The sequence below is a fragment of the Gymnogyps californianus genome, chromosome 1 (genome assembly GCF_018139145.2).
Source record: "Gymnogyps californianus isolate 813 chromosome 1, ASM1813914v2, whole genome shotgun sequence".
Taxonomy (NCBI): Eukaryota; Metazoa; Chordata; class Aves; order Accipitriformes; family Cathartidae; genus Gymnogyps; species Gymnogyps californianus.
The window spans coordinates 142,988,559-143,012,438 of record NC_059471.1 but is presented as its reverse complement, the minus strand read 5'-3'; the positions used below and the strand labels follow the sequence as shown (position 1 = coordinate 143,012,438).

Sequence of the window (23,880 nt, the reverse complement as noted above, 5' to 3'; positions counted from 1 at the left end):
TTCACACACCAGCTCTGTTCGCCCGTGCCTCTGCAATTGCTCAGGTTCAAGATTTCACACTAATGAATCCTTGCATTCTCAGTAAGCATGTCACCCGGTTCAGCAGAAACCTGAGATCATGAAATAGATATGAACCTATGAATTCCAAGAGCAGTTCAGTTCATCTAAAAGTTACATTAACTACTCTTTATCCCATATATACTGCCAGCCAAAAGGCAGAGAAAGCTTAGAAAATAATCTAGTCAGACAGCAAGATGCTTTTCCCTCCCTTGCCGTCAGCCAACCTTCTGCCATCAACGTGTCTTTCATTTCACAAAAGCCTTAAAAATTTGCCTGTGACAAGACTTCTTTAGCCCAGTGACTCCCCAACTCTGTGGACCATCTTCTGGCAAATGTCATGACAGGCTCAGGAGTTCTGCGATTTAGACCATATGACTGCAATCTGGAAAAGAATATAAATAACTGGAAATTCAGAGGCGAACACACTCCATCCCCTCTGCTGTTACTCCCTAAATGGTGTTTGGAGCTCAGCACAGGCAGCAGATACATCAGCTGAGAGACCTTCTCTCTACGAGAGGAATTCCTAGCTGACTCCCTGCAAGCAAATTCCCATGCCCTTGTAATTGTTTACCTATATAGATAGGGAAAAACAATATACGAAAATGTCTTTGACCTAAAAAGTGCTTGAGACATGCATATGGAGAATTCAATTCATACCGGGGCGGGGTTAAAAACAAAAATCAATCCACATAGATTGGTTGGCACTGGATCCTCATTTGCTTATGTTGTTCACAGCAATTTTAAGCACATACACACGTGAAGACAAGTGGCTATATGTGATTTTTGCTATATGAAATGCTGCGCAAGCCATGCTTTCTTTCGGAACACAAATAAACAAAAATGCTTTCTGCATTGATCAGCACATTTCCCATGAAAAAGCAGAGCCCAATTCAGCCTCGTGTAACTTCAACGCAGGTGAATTTGGCCCACTTATTGCAGAGGTGAAAAAGAATGCTTCCTGTTCTTTATCAACACAGCTAAAATAAACAGTAGCAAAAGACAGTTTCATCATGCTCAGACTATACGTAGAAATCCTATCGGATCCAAGTAATAAGAAAAAGTTCACTAATGGAACCAAAATAATGACAAGATGCCTTTAAGATACATTACTTATGCAATACATTCCTGCATGCCATGCTTCACACAGACATTACTTACAGCCCATTTTAAGAAGTTATGACCAGACAATTCATTAACCAAAAAACCACCAGGCTTGCATCCTGCAAAGTGGAATCAGGACTTCAAAATTATTGCAAGTACACCAGGACTATAACAGCTTAATTAGTACGAGAGCACATCATTGAGCATTTTATTTAAAAAGAAAAAAAAAGGAGGGGCAGGGGGAAGGTATCTTTGAATGCAAGCCTATGACTACCATGGAAGTAACCAGAGGAAAGGAGACGTACACAGCTACTCTGCTGTAGGCACATGTCTGAGGAAGAACTGTTACGTGGGGTCATGGTTTCTGTCTCAGTCTCCTACCCTGCTCTAAGTCCACACCAGTAACCTGCCCTCATTGCTGGCCAGCTCTGCCAGCTGCCACAGAAGCAATGAGATATCCTATGTTCTTTTCCTTTCTTCTTTTTCTTCTTGCTTCAAACCTCCACAGGTGTTTGGGAAGGAGGGGATAGAGGCAATTTCACAGCGCTTCTTTCCTATACACCCTCCACCAGTGATGCAGAAAACAAAAGCAAAGTGAAGAGGGAATCCTGTTCTCTTACACGTGGCTGCCTAAAGCTGTAAGTCTGCTCTTTTGAGTTCCTCCCATCCCCTACCTAGTTGATTTCTGGCTCCAAATAATGCCCCAGCATGCCCAAAACACTGGAGGCAGAGCACTCGTATGCCCACGTGCCCATATTTCTGCCTGTAGAATTGTACTATATGGAGATTATTGAAGACAGAGCAATGTATTCCCAAGGTTTTGCTCTGCAAAATTAAAATTGACAGCAGCTCTTTCTCGTCTTCGTTAGCTACCCTTGGGCACAGCTGGCCACAGTATGCTGTAGACCAGCAGTGGGTAATAGTTTGACAGGTCTCTGGGACTTCTTCCTTACATATAGAAACGAATTCGTTAACGTTACATCAGACACACAGCTTTTGAAGATTTCATTCCTGATTTCTTTCACAAAACTCTTACCCTTTCTGATCTAGATAAGAAACTTCCAAAGAATGATTAAATTCATAGTGAAACCAATGAGAATTCAGCTTTTGAATTCAAGATACACCTACAAGGTCCTTCAGTCTTGGATGCAGTGGAGTTCTTCCCGCACAAGATAATTTCTAAATTCATGCAACCCTACTTGTCCATGTCTTCGTGGAGAAGGTACACTGAGACTGGGAAGAGCCACAGTCAAAGCTGACTGCGTTCTGTCTTCTGGGTGGGGGACCAGTGCTGGCATCACTTAGAGTGATTACGTCATTCATATAAACTCAGTAAGCCCACCTGACAGCTACATCTACACCGCAATCAAGAAGCAGGAGCAAATACTCTAGTAGAGGTGTAGTATATCACAAAGACTGGCAGTTACAAAAGGTTATATTAGCTGTGAAGATGCAGTAGCAGTGATTTCAGTTTGGACTAACTATCCAAGTAGGTTACCAGGCACACCGAAGGCTCTGCTACTCCATCTCCATTGCTTTTATGTTATAATCACATCTGCCAGTGGCACTGCTGACACACTTCAAAGATCAGGAGGATTAACAGAACTTTCCCACAGACAGCTGGGCATTCCCCACGTCTGAGACCACCTCCCTCAGCATGCTGCAAGATCAAGCTTTCAAACCACTAAAATGGCAGACAACTGAAAATGCAGTCCACACAGAGCTAATCCTGCTATCAGTGCAGATTTTGCTATTCAGTCAAACTGGAACCAGCTCTAGCCTTAATCAGTCACATATTCCATTGAAGGAGAGCAGGTATATGCTTAATAAAAGTCTGCATAAAATATTGCAGTTATGCCAATTACTGTAAACTTTCAGCCATGTTTTTTCATTACTTTCATTGACTTGCATAACTAATCAGTTGCTAATGAAGCTAAGCTAACCATCCTTCAGAAAAACAATTTTTAAAATTTTCACAAGGCTAAACAACTGTAATGACTTACCAGAAAAGTCACACACATGACTTCCTATATCACAGCTTCCCCCAGACTAAACCACCTTCTTTTCTTTTAGGATATATGGCATATTTGGATCTACCTTGCGTGGGTTATCTGACACAGTAGCAGTCATCCAAGCAGTAATTCAATACTCACGTCTACTGTTCTAAAGACTTTCTAAAATGTGTTTTCTTAGGGAATTTCCTCGTTATAGCACAGAAACCGAAAATTAAAAAACGCCAAAGTTTCCAAACAGAATAAGGGCCTGATATACCAAGCTAACTCCATGCACTGAGAGGTCACAAGAAGAAAACTATACAAAAAAATATAACTCTTTTAAAAGCTAACCTAGTGAGTGGATATAGTGGCCCCAGCTTATGTGGTATTAGGTGCTTTGCAGATGAGTCCCCCAGAAACTAGCCTTTTAATGCGCACGTGTCTGGGAGTAACTGAGAGGGAAGGAGTGGGTACAAGGCTGGAGCCCCTCTCAGTCTGTGAGAGGCAAACGAAGGATTTCCCCCATCGCTTGCTACCCCTGTCCCCCTAGCTGCCTAGTTTCTGTAATTGTTGAAGGGGTGGAAATGTGCCAGAGCAGTTACAAGAAAGCTACCAAAGGATGGAAGTTTAGCACTGGAAGTTTGCAAAGAAAATTATCAGATCTGTTTGGGCCTGGTAGAAAGGAGGAAAAACTTGGGTCTCAAGACTTCCCCCTGTAAAATATAATGGCGAGCTCCCACCTCTGAAAGGCAACATCTAGTGACAGAAACTGAGCAACAGGCAAGTTCCAAAGGAGATCATTAAGTTAGGAGTAAACCTGACAGTTTCCCACATGGTCCTTGTAGCTCAGAGCCTGTCAAATACAGACCCACAGGGAACAAACTAGAAGAGAGGTCTGCGGAGTGGGATGTTACAGCAATTGCTGCGATGATCTGCAAACTTTTCAGACCAGCAAAACTGCTTCCAAACTCTTACATGCCCATAATAGTGTAAAATTGAATCAAAAACTCTATAGTACTGAGGATGACTCATAAGGCTTAAGATCGTTCTGCTGCTCTCAGCTGTAAGGGCTCACGATGGCTTTGCAGACCGCAATCTGGGAACCCCAGGTCCTCACTCTGGAGACCATGACATGCACTTATTTCCCAGGCATGAGGGCATGAGAAATTAAGAAGCTGCTGAACTGATATTATTCTAAGAAATTAAGCCAAAACCTTAAAGCAATAAGTCACCTTTTTTTCTGTCCAAAGAGGGAAAGGAATACCAGGTTAATGTTTGATCCACAACACTTCTTCTCCCCAGCTGAAAAGCCATGCAGAGGTGCTCCAGAGGGCTACTCATGTTTGCTGCTTTTCTCTGCAACAGGCTTGGAGAAAAGGGGAGCTTTTCACATACCCTTCTGATCGCTGCATGGAGAAGACTATGACTTTAGGGACTTCTGACCAGGAGCTGGGAACGCAGTCCTTTCCCTCCCAACAACAGATCGCCAAAAGGAGCTGCAAGCAACCACACTCATCCTGGATAGCATCTCAAGAGCTGGGTAACCACAAAGTTAATGAGAGAAAATACACCAGAAAACAGGCATTCCTGTCTGCGATCCTGAGAGGGCTCCTTCACTGATTACTTCACAGGGGAGAGTGACCAAACATTCCCAGTCAGGTCTACGATATAAAACCACACAAGTTCATCATGTGGCCTTCCCAAAGGCAGATCTGAATTTTCCACAGCGGGCACTTAACCAAGCCACAGCCAACTGAATGAAGAACCAAGTTTTGATCTCATGGCACACCTCTCAGATCTGCAGCAAAGGGCTCTCCTACATATTCTTCTTCTTACCAATATGCAAGACTCCTACTGAAACCTACCCAGAAAAGACCCACCAGACTATCCAACTCAAATCCAATCACACATGTCACCCTCATGTTGAGGGGGGATACAGATTTAAAGAAACCTGATGTATTTCCTAGAAACATTCTCTGCTGACCTCTTGAAAAAAATGTTGCCCAGAATATTTAAAAAAAAAAACTTATAAAAAATATTTTTACTCTAGTGTAACCTATGAGTTATTATCAGCTTTGTAAATCTGCACACAACAGGTGGTGGACTTAGCAAAGATGCCGCAACATAGATCCGCAGAGGCTCAGATGAATGTGGCAACATTTCAGATTCCAGACCATATAATTCGGTAACACTTTCTAGTTACACACAAAAGCTAATAGTCCCAAGCACTGTTTAAAATATTTTTTTTCTGAACTTAATCCATTATGTTTTATGCCAGTAGCAAAGAAATCACGTGTCTTCTGGAAACTTTCTGCCTTCTCCCTCCTACACATTCAGTATTTCCACTTACATTGTCACCTTCACTCCTCAGTTTCCAGAACGGCTGGATATAAAACCAGGATCCCTCATTCCCTGCAGCATCCAGAGACACCCGCATAGCATTCTTCTCTAGCAGAGCCGGCAATCTCTTATTGACTGTGAGGTACTTGTTGCTTTTTATGTGCAGTAGCTGTGAACAAATAATAATTTAAAAAATTAGTACAGCTGTTGCTTTTTCTCCCTTCAGTCAAAAGAGGAGGCGCAGGCTTTCACACAGTAGTGATTTTTCATAACATACATAAAGACAAAATAAAACTACAAGAGAGTTATCAAAGCGTACTGCAGTTTAGGAAAACAGATGCTATATCATCTCAGATTGAGAGAAATGTGTCAGCAATTAATTTTACATCATATACTACACAGGTAGGACAAGGGTCCATTAATAGTGTTACCTTCAGGAATTTCATCCATTACAGAAAAGTTGTACTTAAGAACATAACTGCTGTCTCATTTATATGTCATGAAGTACAAATTACCTCAGTGACTTAAAAGGAGCTGCACAGCACCTCTATAACATGATTTAGAAATAAATCTTGAAAATAAAAGATACATATTTACATTCACATTCTAAACCACAGCAGCAAAAATTACACATAAAATTTATATTATGACACATTATTTAAACATGAATATGCAGCACTTCTGGTAGGCTTTAAAACAGACAGAAAAACACAATATTGTAAACTTCACCAAGTTCTGTTTACCTGACCCTTGACAATCCAGATTACAGTGGTTAGTTTCATTTTCACTGTAACCTTGAAATGAAACAACTGTTTCCTTTCCAGCTCTGAGAGAAGGCAGATGGATTTCAATAGGTTTACCTGTATGACATTGCTATATTTTACAATTTCGCCCAACAGCTTTCTGTTCTCACTTTCGTTCTGCTTTTGTTCCAGTTCTGCTGCATGCTGCAAGAGAAAGATTATTTCTTTAAACTCTACAAAATCAGTACCTGTATTCAGCTACTGGAACAGATAGTGTAAAAAGGAAATGGCATCACATTTAAAATGCTTCCTCCAACCTGCAAGCATTACCGCACTGAAAATATTAGCACCCGAATCCTGCTGCAGCATAATTTTCTGAACTATAATCACCCAAACCCTGTGTAACGATTCTGGTTTTTTATTACCCAGAATAGAAACTCAGTCACAATTTATGGATCACACCTGAGATGCATGCTATTTTAAAAATTTTCAAGCATGAAAAGTAATTCCAGGTGCTTTATTTCATCCTGAAAGAGGAAAAAGAAGGGCCTATGATTAGGTTCTCCTTGCCACCATTCCTTTTACTTATTGGGTTTTTAATTGCATACAAATACACTGACTTTATATATAACAAAACAAAACTAGTAGGTCACATATCGCAAAATCAAGGCTAAGGACAATAGTCTGGGTCAAACACAACCACAGAACTCTCAGCTCCTAGCTCTAATTGCTGTGTAGCTGGCTCTAGCCACACACGATGTGCCTTCCTTGCTGTTTTTAACTGGAAGCACTGGCAGCCTCTCCACTGCACATGAAACTACCAACCAGGTTTGGTATGACCTTGTTTTCACTTAGTCTTATGCATTCAATTATAACATCAGGCCAGCTCTTTTTCAGAGACAAAGGAGTTGCCCCATCCACACTGTATTTGATGCAAAATAGAATCTGCCCAATGGTTCAGAGAAGAATCACCTATACTGAAAGCAAAGACAACTGCAATTCTGAGGAATTTCCAGACTAAAGCGTTGAAAACATCTCTTTGTCCGCCCCTCTGCCTAACTCCTGGAAAGGACTTCTAAAATAATAGCATGATTTAAACCAGGGCCCGCTCCTGATTTTAACAACTCCGTTTCTACTTTATAAAACTTCTGAAAGCAATATTTTGCTTATAGCAAAGGCACAACCCCCAGCCCAAAGTAAGATAAAAACCAGGACAGGGGCAATAAATGCCAGGCAGGAGGTAGGAGAGTTAAGGAGAATATAACGTTGCTACAGTGGCATAATAATACCCATCACGGAGGTTCCCAAGGCACTTGTTATTATTCTTTCTCATTCTATTGTAATTCTACAGCCTGCAGATTGAGATAAGATTACAAATACAGATGTCTCTTACTTGAAGTTTCTTCAGCAGTGCTGCTTCTGTATGGTTTCCTTGTTTGGCTTGCTTGGCTTTCCAGTACTGCTTCTGGGCTGAATATCGGTTCATAGGACACACCTTGAAAAGGCAGTCTGTGGAAGATTGAAAGAAATACTCATAAGTAACGCTGAAAGACAGTTCCCTCATTTGTAAGTATGCTTTGGTTGGTTTTCTTTTTCCAGAAATGCCTAGATACTAGTGTTTAAACATAGTCACCAAAGAGCTTGATGGCAACAATACCATAAACAGGGTGGCAGAACATCCAAGTTGAACCTAAAGCCTTCAATGCCTCACACATGCCCACTCTGTGCAACCTCTCTGCAACCTCTGTAAGAGTCCCAGGCTGTGAGCCTGCCATATGCAAAACTGCCTGCCGCTTTATTAGCGTTGTTTGCTGCAGCACAACGTTACAGATGCACTGTCTGAAGGCATGTGAAACCTTGAAAAAACAGTCCTGCTTTCTGTACGCCATACATCTGGCTGCTCTGATCCTTCTGGCACTGCTGAAACAAAGGATTGCACGGGCATTCAGCTGCAAGCCACCAAGGAGGTTAACGCGGTGTTCAGGTCTACAGGCGCCTTCACTGAGATTGATTAAAAAAATCTAACAGTAAAAACAACAAAGTGACACAAACTGAACACCACCACCGTCCCAACAGACCAGGCGAAAAACGGGTAAGGAGGGAGGGGAAGACCACTCGAGAGGAATTGCCCAAGCAGGGTGGCTGTGCAAATGATGACAGAGGAGGAGGTATGCCCTGAGGAGACTGCAGCCAACGGGGGAGCCATGGAGCAAGAAAAGAGGAGCAGCAAAGGAAAGCGAGTCGCAACACACCGACCCCCATCCCCTCCCCATCGCCTCCCCGCAGGAACCACGTGCAGCATGCAGCGAGGGGGCTGTGGACCAGGAAGGGGGAGAGATGTGTCCGGAGGGAAGCCAAGGGCTGCTTCCCTAAGTGCTTGTTCAACTGTTTATCTTTATTTCCCAATACCGGAATCAATAATTGAAAGTTAATGTTAATTGGCAATAAACTAAATTTTGTGAAATTCCCTGACTCGAGACTTTTTGAGGTTTTTTGGGCCAGTGACAGTTCTATAGACTGGAAATAGAGGTTCACGATTCATCAGCAATGTATCCTACTTAGAAGAGGTTTTGCCCCACAGCTAGATTAAGAATAAAAAAGTTCCTCTTCTGATCCCACAAGCACATCTTGCAAGCACTGACACCCCAGTTTGGCCAGAATCAGCAGTGTCATTTCTCTGGGGGTCATCAGGCAACTTTCCCACAAAGAAGAGATTCTGCAACACCACTGGAAAGCCACATGGCACAGAGTATGGCACAGACAGTGCTGCTCTTAAAAATACAGAAATGAAAGAGAAAAAGACGAGAACAAACACACTAGCTCCATGTGAGCAACATGAAGTGCTTATTTACCACCACACTCAACACAGTTAATGGCATACATATCACATAGCACAGAATAATTTGAAGAGAGTCCTCTCTACCCTCCGCTCTCCTGCTGCCTTCCCCGAAGAGAGTCCCTTTCCAACAGCACTGTATAGTCATCCTTACCTCTGTTATCAAAGGTGCTACAATATGAAATAGCAACCACAATATCAACACTAAGTACACGTTCCAGTTACACACTGGATCAATGTGTAGGTGACCCTGTTGAATTTACCAACCTTGCACATCATTTTTAAATACAGTGTAATCTCGTCATTCACCCCTTACTGTCACAAAACCGTCAGCAGCGGAAGCTATAGGGAACTATCCTGAAGTCATGGTCTGGGTTTTTAACCACTGAGTCAGGTCAGCAGCAGACAGTTTCTATTTTACAGTGCTGTCCTACTCACTATCTAATTCCCAGAGCAAGTTTAACATCTGCAGTTGCTAACTGCCTAGGACTTGTTCCAGCTCTCCAATCCACAACAGCACGTGGGAAGTCCCGTCTATCACACATGTGATGAGAAAAGTTTCCTGTTCCACCCTTATGAGTGGAAATTCAAGTATCAAACTCACAACCTCTCTGTAGAAGATGCTAGATACCAAGGCAGATCCTATTCTCATTTTCAACACTGTTAATCCAATGGACTTACTCTTTAAAACACAGGGAGGAAGAGGAGGAGATCTAGCTCCTCTGAAATACATACTCCATGTATCATCCAATATACCCATCTCTTCACAGTCTGTAAGGAGTTACTGAAACCATGTTACAGCAGGAACATCTCTTCTAACACAACAGGAGAGGGAAGGGAGATCTAGTGTGAAGACTGGCCTTGCCTTTCCTAAGTAAAAATGAACTCTCATTACTTAAAATAAAACAGGCAGCACTCTCAACCACAATCAGGCCCACCTAAGCACAGCTATCTGATGTTAGTGCTGCCAAAACCACTAGAGTAAGACTGTGCCACACATTCCCCCCACCGCCTGTGCCCCCAGAGCCAGCAGTTTGCGACAATGCTGGCTCTCAAGCCACGAACTAAGCTGCAATGCTTTTAGTTCTGTAAATATGCCATTTGGCCTCTCATATATTGGCCATCATTATACCAAGCTTTTCATTGCATTGCCTCTTCCCTTCATAGCAATTGATCTTCCTCTACTATTCATAGTGGCAAAGCTCGTTCATACAAAAACACCGCTGGTGGTACAACTTTCCTTGGCACTGACTCAAAGTCCTCACCGATTTGCTCCCTAATCACAGCCCTGAGTTGCTGTTCCTAGGAGAAAGTGTTACAAGTCTTTATCAAAGCAAACCCAGCCACCTTGCAAAGGTGTTTACTTTCATTTCAAAGGGGAACATTTACAATGAGAACTGTATCATACAACCTAGAGTACATAACTCCCAGGTAACTTTTACAATATCCTGGACACCGAGAAGCAAAAAAAAACAATTACAAAACGCTGTATACTGTTAAATCATATTGTATGTTGTAGGAGATTTTACTTTGAGTATCGGGATTTCAGCTCATAAGACAAAAAGTCCGCTTTTATTTTCTGTAACAATCTATAACTAACGTGCCTTCTCAGAAGACTTCATGAAATACTTATTCCTCTGAAGTAACAATACTTTCTTTTTATAGGACCAGTCTTCATTTCTCAGTTACTCCCCACACATCCTGCTGCTTGAGTAAACACACCGCTTCCCATCCTCATGCAGAGTCTCAAAGCACAGTGCTACCGCACTGCAGAGAAATGCAAGATGTACACGGATGTGCAGTCACTACTGTGTGGGTCTGCCTCCCAAAGGTCTGTGAATTTTTCCTAATGATAGTTCTCAAAGAAAAGGAAATGTACAGCAGGCGCTAGATAACCTCAGCCACCACACAGCTCCATCTGCAGCCATGTTGCACAACACAGCTCTCCTGACTTCCGGTCTAGTGCTTTAGAAGTTGAACTACCAAGAACTTTTTTAAAATCAGTATTATTTCAATTGTATTTTCCTCAATTTAGAGACTAAAAAAAATTCATATTCTTTGCTTCCAGACAAGCTTTTCCCTGTTCTTTTTTTAAGATTCCAGATACATTAAAAATAGGTGATCTCATTTTTTTCTGTTTTTTTCTACTTACTTTTAGTAGAGTAACAATAGGATACTATATAAATTCAAGCTTTGTGGTCCTAAACATCAAGCGGTGAAAAAAAGCAGTGCCTGCCCTAGAGAAGCTATAGTTTAAAGAAACAGGAAAAAAGAGAAACTGAGGCATAAGAATATAAAGCAACTGTCCAGCACACACAGTAGATCAAAAGCTCAGCCCTTGGAGATCACTCTAGCAACCCACTCATGAGACAGACCATCTCTTCCAACTTCTCCAGACATTCTCGGATAGTCCTAGTTCCTAACTCATTACTTTATGGAGTTTTACATAAATGCTTCTCTTCCTGAGGACACTAATTAAGTAGGCACTATCAAAGGTAAACAAACAGCTTTAAAGCAAATAGCTGAAAAGTATCAGCCAGTTTCACTTACTAAACTTGCATGCATTCAACTTCTGCAGTTTCATCAACTTTCTCATACCCACAAAATCTTCCAGGCAAAATTTCCATTACTTGTGCACAAAGTGAAGATGGAGAAAAAGAGGCATTGCCCGCCCCAGCCCACACATACATTTTTAAAACAATAAAAATCACTTCAAGTTTCCTTTACAAAATGGAAAAAAATGGGAAGCTCTCCCTGGTCATACTCCAGGCTTAACCTACACTCCACCTTGGCTTGTTAGAAAGTAAGAAAATATGACGAATTATCAGTGCTGAGACACATATTAATTACCTATTTTACAGGGAAAAAATGACATTTATTAATCAGAACAATCAAAAGATGGAAAGCAGCAACTCCCAGAGTGCAGGAGACGATCCACAGAGGATGCACTCGGCACTGAACTGACCATCTGCCTGAGCCTGCGAATGTGCACAAAATGCCAGTCTTCACAAGGCAACAGCGGGTGGAACAACCACACACAGCACATCCTCTGAGCAAAAAGCAACTACACTCAGGAAGTCTGAAAAGGAAAATAACTCATATTATGCCTTTTAAATGTTTCTTGATATCGGATAAAGATGGCTTAGAACAGTATTTGTCAGATGCTTTCTCTCCCCACCCCCGCTTTTTCTTTTTTTAAGTGTTGGAAATTGAACTCTTGCCCATCATGGAAGATTTCCGTGATTTGCAGAACTAGAGAAATTATCACATGGCTTTACTTAAACCAGCAGGCTGACAAATAGGTAAGTGGAAGTGATAGGGCTATTAAATCACAGTGTGTACATATCTTTGTGTTTTGAAAAAAATACAGAAAAGTAACAAAGAGCTGAAGTGAGAATGGAAAGGAAGGAATGTGAGGGAGCAAGGAGTGGGACAACGAAGAGTCCTAAGGAGGACAATAGAAAAAGCGATCAGGAGTCTGAGGAGAAAAAAAAGGCAATTATGGAACTGAGAGAAACAAGAAGAAAACACAAGGACAAACCAAAATGACGTAGGAAATTGCAATTAAAAAGGAAAATGGCAGACAGCAGAGGAAAGGGTAGGAGGAGGAAAGAAGAGAGCGCAGAGGAACATAATGGAAGGGAGAGAAGAAGAAAGAACAACGTCAGAAAAAGCTTAGAACAGACTACAAATTGAGAGAAAGGCAAGAGGAGGATATCTAGGAACTCAAACATCACTTTCATTGCAGATGCCTCAAGAAAAAGGGGTAAAAATGTAAGGAAGTTTAAATTAATTTAAGAACTTAGGTACTTTTACATTTAAAATAGAAGAGAGACTTGTGCTCCTTTTTCAGAGTTGCTTAATTTGACGAACAAGCAGGTCTTATCTGTGCTATTTTACACCTTGGAAGCTGAAAGTGTTTCCCACTGGAGATAACAGCATCAAGCTGAAGTGTGTTTAAGGTCACAGACTAAGGAAACCTGCAGTTCTGTTGCTCATGATGTGACTTTTCTTCAGAGGTACAGGACTTCTGGCACACACTGTTCTTCCTAATCTCTGTGAACCTGGCCCTGCAGCAGGGTAAGCATTTCCATCACAACACTAAGTGCTTTAGTTCTCACTAGCTTCAGTTAGAATTAGGAAAAGAAGCACCTGGCTTGATCAGTCCCTTAAATTCAACTGCAAAATAGTAAACGCCTTTTTTTTTTTTTTTTTTAACAGTCTTCAGGAAACACGTGTGGGACCAAATTCTGCCCTCCTTTGCACTGATGCAAATCTGGATATGCACATTGATGAACACAGAGCCACTCCAGGTTCATTCCAGTGTGACTGAAGGGGAAATCTGGACCACAGCTTCTTTGTATGGACACAAAATGAAAACCAACCACAGCTTTCCTTAGCTTAACAATACTCCGTTTTGTAGGATGTTCTGAAACAACTAGAATAGCTACCACCCACTCAAAGAAAAAAAGAAAGTAAACACATAACAAAAATGAAACTGCTATTTTGAGACTCCTCTTTACGTAGGGTTTCAGTTCAGGCCAACAGCTCAGTACCTAAATTTGATCTCTGAGTGAACTCTGTAGAAGGGATACAAGTAGTTAGAAAACACAATCCTTTTCTTTTTTTTTTTCCTGTTGGGGAAAGGGTTGATAAAATATTACCAAAAAAGAGCAAACATAGTCCTCTGATGTTAATTTTCAGAGTCAGTCCTTGGAATCTAAACATCTTGTTAGAAACATGCCTTTCTCATACTTCTTTGACTCTTAGGTCGTGCTCTAACCTCAAATCAACGCCAGTTCAGCCATCAGTGATAAAAACATTGTAAACCATACAGACAGCAGTTCCTATTACTAAAGAGGCCCTACTCTTCCTGCTGTTAGATGCTATTTTTAGTTGCTTATGTCTAATCATTCAATTAATCACTCATGCCTAAGTCTTCTTTTTATGTCAAGAACCTACTTAAAGCAGTTTTTGTTTGTTTTATTAACTTTGCCATTTTAATTGAATGTTATTTCCCAGAAGATTCTTGGGGGAAAAAATATGGGGTTTGCTTACATTTCTTGGTTATAAGAACAACCTTTAGCAACTCTTTTGCCTCAATGCTCTTGAGCAGAGCTAAGAAGTTTAACAAAACATGGCAGAGATGTGCTTTTGGTTGCTCTCATAATACAGACACTTCCGTGGTACTAGGCACTAAATCCCAATTAGACAGCAAGTTTCTGCTGTGTTCTCAGCAAAACCCCTGCTATTCCCACACTTAGAATTTGACTCGTAAGATGAAGGAGAAAAGAACCAAACAATGGCTTTATCTTTGCTGCAGCCATTCTCCTGAATGCCACTTGATTACACATACCTGAAGCAGCATGAAAATGCTACTAGATGCAGCCCCTAACAATATAGCCACGATGTTATAGCATGATGGGTTGCATCAATTAAGATGACACAACTCACTTCTTCACTAATTTAGCTTCTCCTACAGATGTTGCAGTTCATCCAAAATTGCATGCTACCACAATGCTAGCAATAGCTAAGCAAGCCACTTCAAAATTGAGTCAGATATGGGTGCACCCTCAACCAGAAAGAGGTAAGGAGTGACAGGAAAAGAGGCTGCTGGAGCCAAAGGGAGCTAAGAGGCAGCAGTGAGGAGGATGAGGAAAGTAGCTAGTAACAAGTTTCGGGGCAGGGAGGGAAAGGGAGAAGAGGGGATCCCCAAGAAGTAGAAGAGCTGAGTTAAAGGAAAGGAAAGGTTAGATGCTGTGGGGAAGAGGGAGCAGAGACAAATTGTTATGCAAGCAACAGACAGAGGTTGCAATAGGTAACAGAGCCAAAACTGTCTACAACTAATAGAAAACATTCCCCTGCAGAAGCTGGGATGTAACTCAGGAGTACAAGTCCTTGCATCCCCCCGGCAGCAGAAAACAGCTGTACATCTTGTCTGTGTCTCATCCCCTTCTGACATCTGATCTACATACGCATGTACTACTGCCACCACTGATGGCATGCCATTAGCACTGAGAGTTCAATAACCTTGTGTGTTGGGTTTGTGTGGCGGGGGGTTGTGTAGTGGGGGAGGGGCTACAGGGGTGGCTCCTGTGAGAAGCTGCTAGAAGCTTCCCTGGCTCTAAGTTGGACCCGCTGCTGGCCAAGGCCGAGCCAGTCAGCAACGGTGGTAGCGCCTCTGGGATAGCATATTTAAGAAGGGGAAGAAGTTACAGCTGAAAAAAAACCTGCAGTGGAGAGAGGAGTGGGATGTGAGAGAAACAACCATGCAGACACCGAGGTCAGTGAAGAAGGAGAGGGAGGAGGTGCACTGGAGCAGAGATTCCTCTGCAGCCCATGGTGAGATGGCAGGCTGTCCCCCTGCAGCCCATGGAGGTTCACGGTGGAGCAGAGATTCCCCTGCAGCCTGCAGAGGACCCCACGCCGGAGCAGGTGGCTGGGCCTGGAGAAGGCCGTGACTCCATGGGAGAGCCCACGCTGGAGCAGTTCATGGAGGACTGCAGCCTGTGGAAAGGACTCATGTTGGAGAAGTTCATGGAGGGCTGACCCCAGTGGGAGGGACCCCACGCTGGAGCAGGGGAAGAGTGTGAGGAGTCCTCCCCCTGCGGAGGAAGGAGCGGCAGAAACAACGTGTCATGAACTGACCGCAACCCCCATTCCCCCTGCGTCGCTGGGAGGGGAGGAGGTAGAGAATTCAGGAGTAAAGTTAAGCCCGGGAAGAAGGGACAGGTGGGGGGAAGGTGTGTTTTTAAGATATGGTTCTATTTCTCATTATGCTACTCTGATTTGATTGGTAACAAATTAAATTGATTGCTTTTTCCCCAAGTCGAGTCTGTTTTGCCTGTGACCATAACCAGTGAGTGATCCCTCCCTGTCCTTGTCTCGACTCAGGAGCCTTTCGTTGTATTTTCTCCTCCCCATCCCGCCGGGGGGGAGGAGTGAGCGAGCGGCTGCCTGCTGCTTTGTGGCCGGCTGGGCCTAAACCACGACACCTTACACCCTGGATCAAAGTGCCCAGACCTTCTTGATGCTGTTGAAATCACTTCCTCCCCCCCCCGAAAAACTCAACATAGAACACTATCAACTTTTTCGTTCTTTGCCTTTTCAAGTTAGGAAAGAATATCACAGAACTGCGATAAAAGAACTCTACTGTAGTGAAGTTATAAAATCAAGCTCTCAAACGTTACACAATGAAAAAATTAAGGTTGTCTTTTTAACCTCTGTTCAGCTCCTTGATTGTAGGCGTTTGGATGTATTCTGCAATTATACTATCACATGCAAATCTCTTCCAGTGACCCCTGTCTCATCTAGAAACCTGGATATGTTCTACTTCGGGACCACATCAGGGTGGTGAAGTGACAGAAATACTGTCCAAAGAATCCCCACCTGAAATTTTGTGCAACCTGGAAGCTGTGGAGTAAACATGTATTTGCAGGCAGCAAGAGGATGAAATCACAGTTAGGTAGCCTGAAAGCCACATTGGAGAACTAGATGCTATCCCCATCTCTACTATAAAGTTATTCTGTGACATCACGCAAGTGACTGAGATTTATTACTACTAGTTTCTAAGTACACATCCTCACTTTCTCAATTTCCAAGATCTGCTGATGTGCTGAATGCTCACAGCTGGAACTGGAACCAACTGCTGATGTTGCCTGAATATATAATGGAAAAAAATCTTGAATACTCTGGGAAAGCAGAACTTCAGTCTCTCAATGTTTTAAACGCAACTTTTTTTGCAATAATAGCATATACATACTACAGTATAATAAACACTGGAAATAAAATAATAAAGTTAAGAATGTCAGTGCAACCCCTTGAGATAGATACAAGCAGCCATGAAACGCGTTTCCCTTGCTCTAAACCAGGCAAGCCATAACTGTCTTTATCTCGTAACAAGTGTGAATCCAAGCCCATTTAAGCCAAAAGAGGCCTGGATCAGGCTTAGTAAGGCTCTACTCTGGCACAATGGCTTAAATCAAGTACAGACAAGACTGAGAGGTTTTATTTCCTTCCCTGCATATTAACACACAGAACTTCTGATACCACAGGAGTATTTTTTAGCATTCAAGAAGTAGAAACTGCATGTTGTCAGTGCATTGTTATTTTTTCCAATAAGCAAAACAGTAAAATTACCCAAATCTACAAGGCCGTGTCTAAGAAAGTTGAGAAAAATCAGATACAGTTTTAAGCAAAAGCAAAACAAAAAGCTGACAAAACATTTGGGGGTAGTCCTTAAAATGTTGTCTTATCTTTAAAAAAAATAAACAAACCAGCAGTTCAAGTAGTTCTGAACCTCAGGAGCTTGTTTCCCATTTACAGTAAGAGCAGGGCTGGAGCAAGTAGTTGGTCACACAGCGGGGATCAGCATTCGGTGTACAGAACAGAGCAACCAACTCTCGGACTACAAGAAAATTAGTCCCTTTCCCCATGTTTTCCACCTACCCCTCGTGCCTTTGTTGATTTGGTATTTAGTTCTCAAAATCTGTCATTCACATTCCAGTTTGAAACTTCGGCAATGTGTTTACAAACCACAAAGGCATCTGGGAAGTTACATGTCTGGTAAGGCAAAGTACCCAAGGACTTAGAACATGCATCAATCGGTCATTAAAAAAAAAATTATCCCCAGTTACTGACCTCTGAACTTCTTTGGAGGATTAGCAAGGTCACCTGCCTCTGGCTGAACCACACACCGGTCATCCACTAACCTAGAAAAACAAAAGTTATTACACTTACTAAAACATGCGTTTGAAATCAGTGTATATAAATGCAGAGACATACCTGTCACACCATAGATACAGAAGCTTACACATTTCTCCAATTTAATTCAAAAAATACCGTAGAAACTCTATTATTCAGTTACTAAGTGTAACCAAGAAAACAAAACTCTACATTTTCCTTCAAGAAAGAAGATTTCTTCTATTGCACTAAATTATGGCCTATGTTTCAGGTCCCACTTCATTTAAATGGGGTTAATGTCCCTTTTGTTACACCGTGTACATTGATGTTACATGTAAAATTCTTGTTTTCTTTTGTTAGAGCCCATTAAATCTGAATCAGAAACAGTTTGTTTTTCTGCAGCTGTCAGATTTTCACAGCCATTACCCTAAGGCATAATCCAAAATTCATCAGAATCAACAGAGAGACTCTGAGCCACTTAAATGAGCCCTGGAAAAAGACCTCAGAGAAAAATGTTGGGAAGGCACACTTGTATCTGATACAAGAAAGGACATTTAAAGCACTGTGGGTTAGCTTGGCCCTACACTTGCAAGCTGTCTCGTGCTTGCAGATTCCTGCATCCCCACTGAGGACTTCTAAGGGGATGCACAGTAGGCAACCTTCACGTGGGTACAAGAGTGTGTATGGATCTGCTTACACGATCAGGACATGCAGGGAGATTTCTCCAGTGACTTGTTGTTTCATAACACTGTTTTATCTAGAATTTGAATCTGGAATCCGATAAAGCACCTTGGATTTTAGTCTTTAAACATTCTGCTATTTTTCTTCACCATTTCCAATCTTTTTCCTCTGAGGAGGCATGTGGAATTAAGATTCAGCTCCGATCAAAACTCACAGGACCACATTTTCCTTTGCTAAAATGAATAAGCATTTATTTAATCCACAGCAGAAAATCTAAATAACAAATCAAATATATTTCTCACAATATTTTAGAAGTTAAATAAACTATAAAATTCAAAAATATAAATTGTTAATCTTATCACAGAACTTCCTAAACATAAATTCAGCTTCCTTTCAGGAAGCATCCTGTAAATAATCTGCCTGTTTCAAACAATTATTCAGGAAAATCATGTTTAAGGACACACTACTGCCCTGCCACTTCACAACAACAGTCTTAGCAGCATTTTCTGTGGGAAATTGCCAGAAAAAACACAATTTGTGTTCAGTCAAATTACGTAATAGATGTATTCAGTTTTCACTCACATTGGTGAAGGCTTTGCATCTAGCCACGAGCGCAGCAAGACCGATTCCCCGGCATGGCCATGAATTTTCTGCCAATAGCAAGCTGACTGCTGACAAGCTGCCCACTGTGGTTGCAGCTCCCAGAAACAGAAGCAAAAATGATAAAGAATTTTGAAAGTCAGCAGATCGGATCTCGTAACATACTTGGATGCAAATGTGAGGTGTCAGTGAGGAAGGAGAATTGAAGTAACAGTTCCAGGAGCAGGCAGGGGACCTGCCAGGGCCTTATGGAGTTGTGTTTTTCACAGTCTAGATTAGGCCAGGCTTAACAAGAACAAAGTGAGGTTTAGAAAGCAGGACTTAGGAAGAGCAAGTCCTGCAAGATACCCTCTGTCTATGATCCAATGGGCCAAAGCTTCCTATAAACAGCACCTGAAACCTGGAGTCACAGAAGAAACAGGGCTGGAAAGGACTACCTTAACAGAAGCTTTGCCAAAGGATTTTAATGCCAAGAAGTACTCCCCCCTCAAAAAAATCCCTCAAAGGCTTTCTGAATGAACCCGTAAGGTTTCACCCTTAAGCACTGTCAGGATGGAGGACAGTACGTTGAGCGTAATTCACAATTAACATCTTGTGTTCCTTGGTGACAACTCGTGCACCCTCATGACAACTATAACTGTGGATGAAATGCAAAACTTTCATCATGGCGCTACATCACTGTAACAAAAGCCATACAGAAAACAAGGTGTTGGTGCTGAGAAAAACAAACAAGAGCCAGTTAGCTGCAGTGTTCAAACATGTTAAGACTTCCAAGGCTCAGAAAATAGACATTAAACAATTAATATCAATCACTTTCATTTAAGCATTCTCTAAAGGCACAAAGATCAGGACCATAAATGAGTTCTGCACTCATTAGGAACAAAAGACATCAGACAAGACAAAGGAGAAAGGAACTGCTGCTACTCCCATCCTATAGACACGAAATCACAGCACAGAAAGATTAACTGACATGGGACAGGACAGTGGTATGACAGACCAGAAACATCATCTCCTGAGCCCTTGCTCAGTGCCTCAGCTTCTGACACCTTTGTTTCTTACAAAGTATCTTACAACACAGGACAAAAATCTGAATAAAGTATTGCTTTGTCTATATAGCAGTCTTCCAACAATTTAATCCCCAAAATTTCCATATAATGACGTTCATCCTGTATTCCAGCAGTATGTCCTTCAAAGAGTTCAGTAGCTACTTGTTTACTATGGAGGTCCTTGTTACGGTACCATAGTGAGAGCTGAATTGCACATTGCACATGATGCAAGACTTCAGCCTGTTCTGTAGACTGGAACAGAAGAAGCTCTTCAAACACAGACTACTTCCTCTGATACACAATTCAAAATATTCAAATCCCACTTTTTATACCGAGCCAAAAGGCAGCTGTTGGTTTGTTACTGAAGCCTGCTAAGTGGCTGTGTTAAACAACCAGTAATTCATGACCTTTGTGACCTGCAAACAATCCATTTGAGATGTGTGAAACTGAACAACAGGCTTGACTACAAAAGGTCCCCAGCACCTGCAGCTTCTGTCAGACCATGGCACAGCGTGTTTTAAGATCACTCGCTTGCTGGTTTGCATAGGAGGCCAAAGTGCACCAGACAAGACTTTTCTCATAAAGGCAGAATTTACTATATTATACCATCAAATTTACTAGCTATTTAAATACTGATCTAAACTATTATGCCAATATTCAAGCCACTGTATCATCAACAAAGCTTTGGCAAACTTCAAAGGGTTTAATTCTTCAGCTGGACTGCAGACAATACTGCTTTGTGCCCTCCGTTGTCATTCAATACCTGGCAGATACAACATGACTGCATTTCAGTTTTTCATATGTTGGCGGCGTATAAATGACAAACGAATCCCCTGCACATGTATGATATGATTTGTATTTGTGCAAGTTCTTCCCTGAACACAATAATGTTTATGTACAATGTCTCCAAGTAATTGTTGCACTGCTGTAGTAATTAAGTTGAACAGTAGTTCACTGGTGCCTAAGATAAATCATCAGAAAAGTCAAAACAATAATTATGGCCCTGGACTTTACGCATACCCCTTTGTATTCAGTAATTGCAGAATTAGGGTCCGAAAGTAACAACGTTCATAGGGCTGCTTGTCTTAGATGCCCAGACATTGTCCCACTGAAGCCAGTGAAAGTTTTTCCACTCGCTGCAGGGGAAGCAAGGGCAATTCCTCACCATGCTGCCCATGCAGCTAACCTCACAGACTAGCAGGTATTTAAGCCATTAAGATCTCACACTACAGTGTACAAAGCCACATTAAACAAGAATTGAAACTATCTAAAGCAATGCTTAGGGGTTAAAGTCTGCTTCTCAGCAGAGGTGGGGGAAAAAAGTAAAGGCAGCTTTCAACTCTGTTAGCATTAGCCAGGATAGTGCATCATATCATGTGAAGTGGTCAAAGCATGAACTTGTACAGAGTCCTGCACCTATCTTCCTCTCCCTTCATTTTCCCCCATCATTTGGTGGGGTTAAATCTGTCCTTTCTCACTGCATGCAAAGCCAAACATGTGTATAAGCATTCAATTCAGTAATATCTTGCAGCAATGAATTCCGTGTATAAGGTGGCACCTGCGTAAACATATTTACAAGCAGTTTCAAATATAGCGCCTCTCTTTTTTGTTGTTTCAGCAACAAAAGTACAGGATCAACTTCTCCCAATACTATTCATCATTTGTATTCAAAACTTGCCTAATATAAACAACTTCAAACTTCCCAGACAGCTTCTAATACCGCTCCGCTCCCTGGGCACTGGGCAGAAGCAGGGAAACAATAACTTGCAGTAATTCCCACTAAATCTTTCTACCGGGTAGAGCAGCAGCCTTTGTAGGGACTTCCACTGAAAGAAAAAACAGAATGAGTCTATGAAGAACCAGCGGGGACTCACTGTGTATTTGGGGACACAGGAGGAAGGACGCACCGATGGGAGGAGCAGGACTAAGCAGTAGCAGTATAACTGATAAGGCAGGTATGTTGGCAGAAAAGACTAATGGTACCGGGGTTTACAGGTATGAATCATATATGCTGGATGAGTCTTCATGTCCTACACGCTCCTCTGATTACCTAACACAGGCTAAAGGTAAATACACCAAAGGTTTCTAGGAACTTGCAGATGTAGCGCGAGGGTCAAGGAATAGTTGTATAGCGATAATCCTAGAAAAACTGTTCACAATGATGAGCTATTTTAAATTTACTACTGAGATACAGTTGTACTCTGGAAGAACAAAAACCAATGTAATTAAAAAAACAGAAAAGGAATGATGATGGATTTAATTAATTTTAGGGCTCTTTCATAATGTAAGATGCTTTTTAGATTGTCCAAGAAAGCAGCCACATAATATTCATTTATCCGAGGATCCTAGGTTTGTGCCTTCAATTTAAAAAAATATCATCCTGAAATGTATTTTGCCTCTTCCTACCAACAGAGACTTCCACTTTTCATAGCCAATATTATTAAGCAAAACAATACCTAAACAAACACACAAGACAAAACACACAAGCACACAGACTCTCTCTTACATGTAACTACTCACACATGCACATGTGTGCGTAACTTGTTAAAAAAATACAAGGCCCAGCTACTGATGTCTAACTATTATAATACACGGGGATGAGCAGAACTCAACTTGTTACTCTTTACACATCTGTAGAGTATTTTACTCCTCAAAAAGCTGAAAAAACTAAGCTAGAGGCAATGTCTTCAATCTAAGACACTCGCTCAGTTGCTCAGCTTTTACTCTCCTAATGGTATCATCATTTCACTGATTTTCTGAGCAGCATAAGGCCTGACAGCAGCAGGAAGAGGGGGCAATGTTGACAACTGACATCAGCAAGAGGCCTGGACATTTTAATTGCCAGTGGAACCAAGCAATATCTTTGTTCAACATCACTCCACAAATCATGCTGAGGTTACATCCCAAAGACACATAACCTCAACACCCCCTCATGAACAAAGGACCAGCCCTCAAAGCCTCCCTTCCTTTGCTCCCCAGACATCCCTTCACATACACAACCTCCTCATCAGAAACGCTCCTCCAGAGCACCTTCCACTCAACACACTTTTCTTCCCTTCCTAACTGCAGCTCTCACCTACGAAGCCTCTCCCGTGCCCCACACATCCCAGCACAGAGTAACGGCTTGGGAAGAGAGGTGCTAGTCATATCACTAGGAAGCCAACCAATAACGAACAATAGGTGATTAAAATTTTGCTGCCCTGGAAATCAAGCATCAAATACCTAAGTGCCAAAACAATCAGGTCCACCCAGTTCTTCTCCAAGTCCACCCACTTTTCATTTCACTGAGCCTCTTATCAGGCATCTAGGTCAGCCCACTTCTTGCTTGCTTCAAGCGGTCTCCTGCCAAAAATCTACAGTCATCATACCTCACCCTTCCCAAAATGTGAGTTCACACTCCTTTTTGACTACCAGTCCTGATTCAAATGATTTACAGCTCTATGATTTAGCTCCACTGTATGAAATTTGTCCTTTTTCCTGTCTCCTTCCTTTCCAAAGCCAAATTTTTCATCATCATCTTTTCACATCTGCGATCTTTCAGGGTCTCCTACATTAACCCCAGCTTGCAAGGAAAATAAAAGGGATCTTCCTTGCACTTATAGCTGGGCTATTAAGCCTCTGTACCATTTAGGAAGATTCTATGTTAAAAATCCCTTTTGATAAATGGGAGGATCGCAGTACACAATATTTAAACAGAACTGCACTACATGCCCATGAGGTGCAGCAGCACAGAGGGAGACTAGAAAGTCTGACTCCTCCCTGCCTCAAACTTTAGCAATTTTATCCTTTCCTTTCTG

The 23,880-nt window shown here is 41.8% G+C and overlaps 1 protein-coding gene across 1 annotated transcript in view; it reads right to left on the bottom strand.

Annotated features, from left to right (window-relative positions):
- ITPR2 (inositol 1,4,5-trisphosphate receptor type 2) overlaps nucleotides 1-23,880 on the bottom strand; it is a 268,298-nt gene that overhangs the window by 218,296 nt on the left and 26,122 nt on the right. Inside the window, exons 2-5 of the mRNA XM_050915600.1 lie at nucleotides 17,715-17,785; nucleotides 7,632-7,747; nucleotides 6,356-6,442; nucleotides 5,506-5,664 (exon numbers count right to left, since the gene is read on the bottom strand). Of these exons, the coding sequence (XP_050771557.1) occupies nucleotides 5,506-5,664; nucleotides 6,356-6,442; nucleotides 7,632-7,747; nucleotides 17,715-17,785 (433 nt within the window). The remainder of the gene's footprint in view (nucleotides 1-5,505; nucleotides 5,665-6,355; nucleotides 6,443-7,631; nucleotides 7,748-17,714; nucleotides 17,786-23,880) is intronic.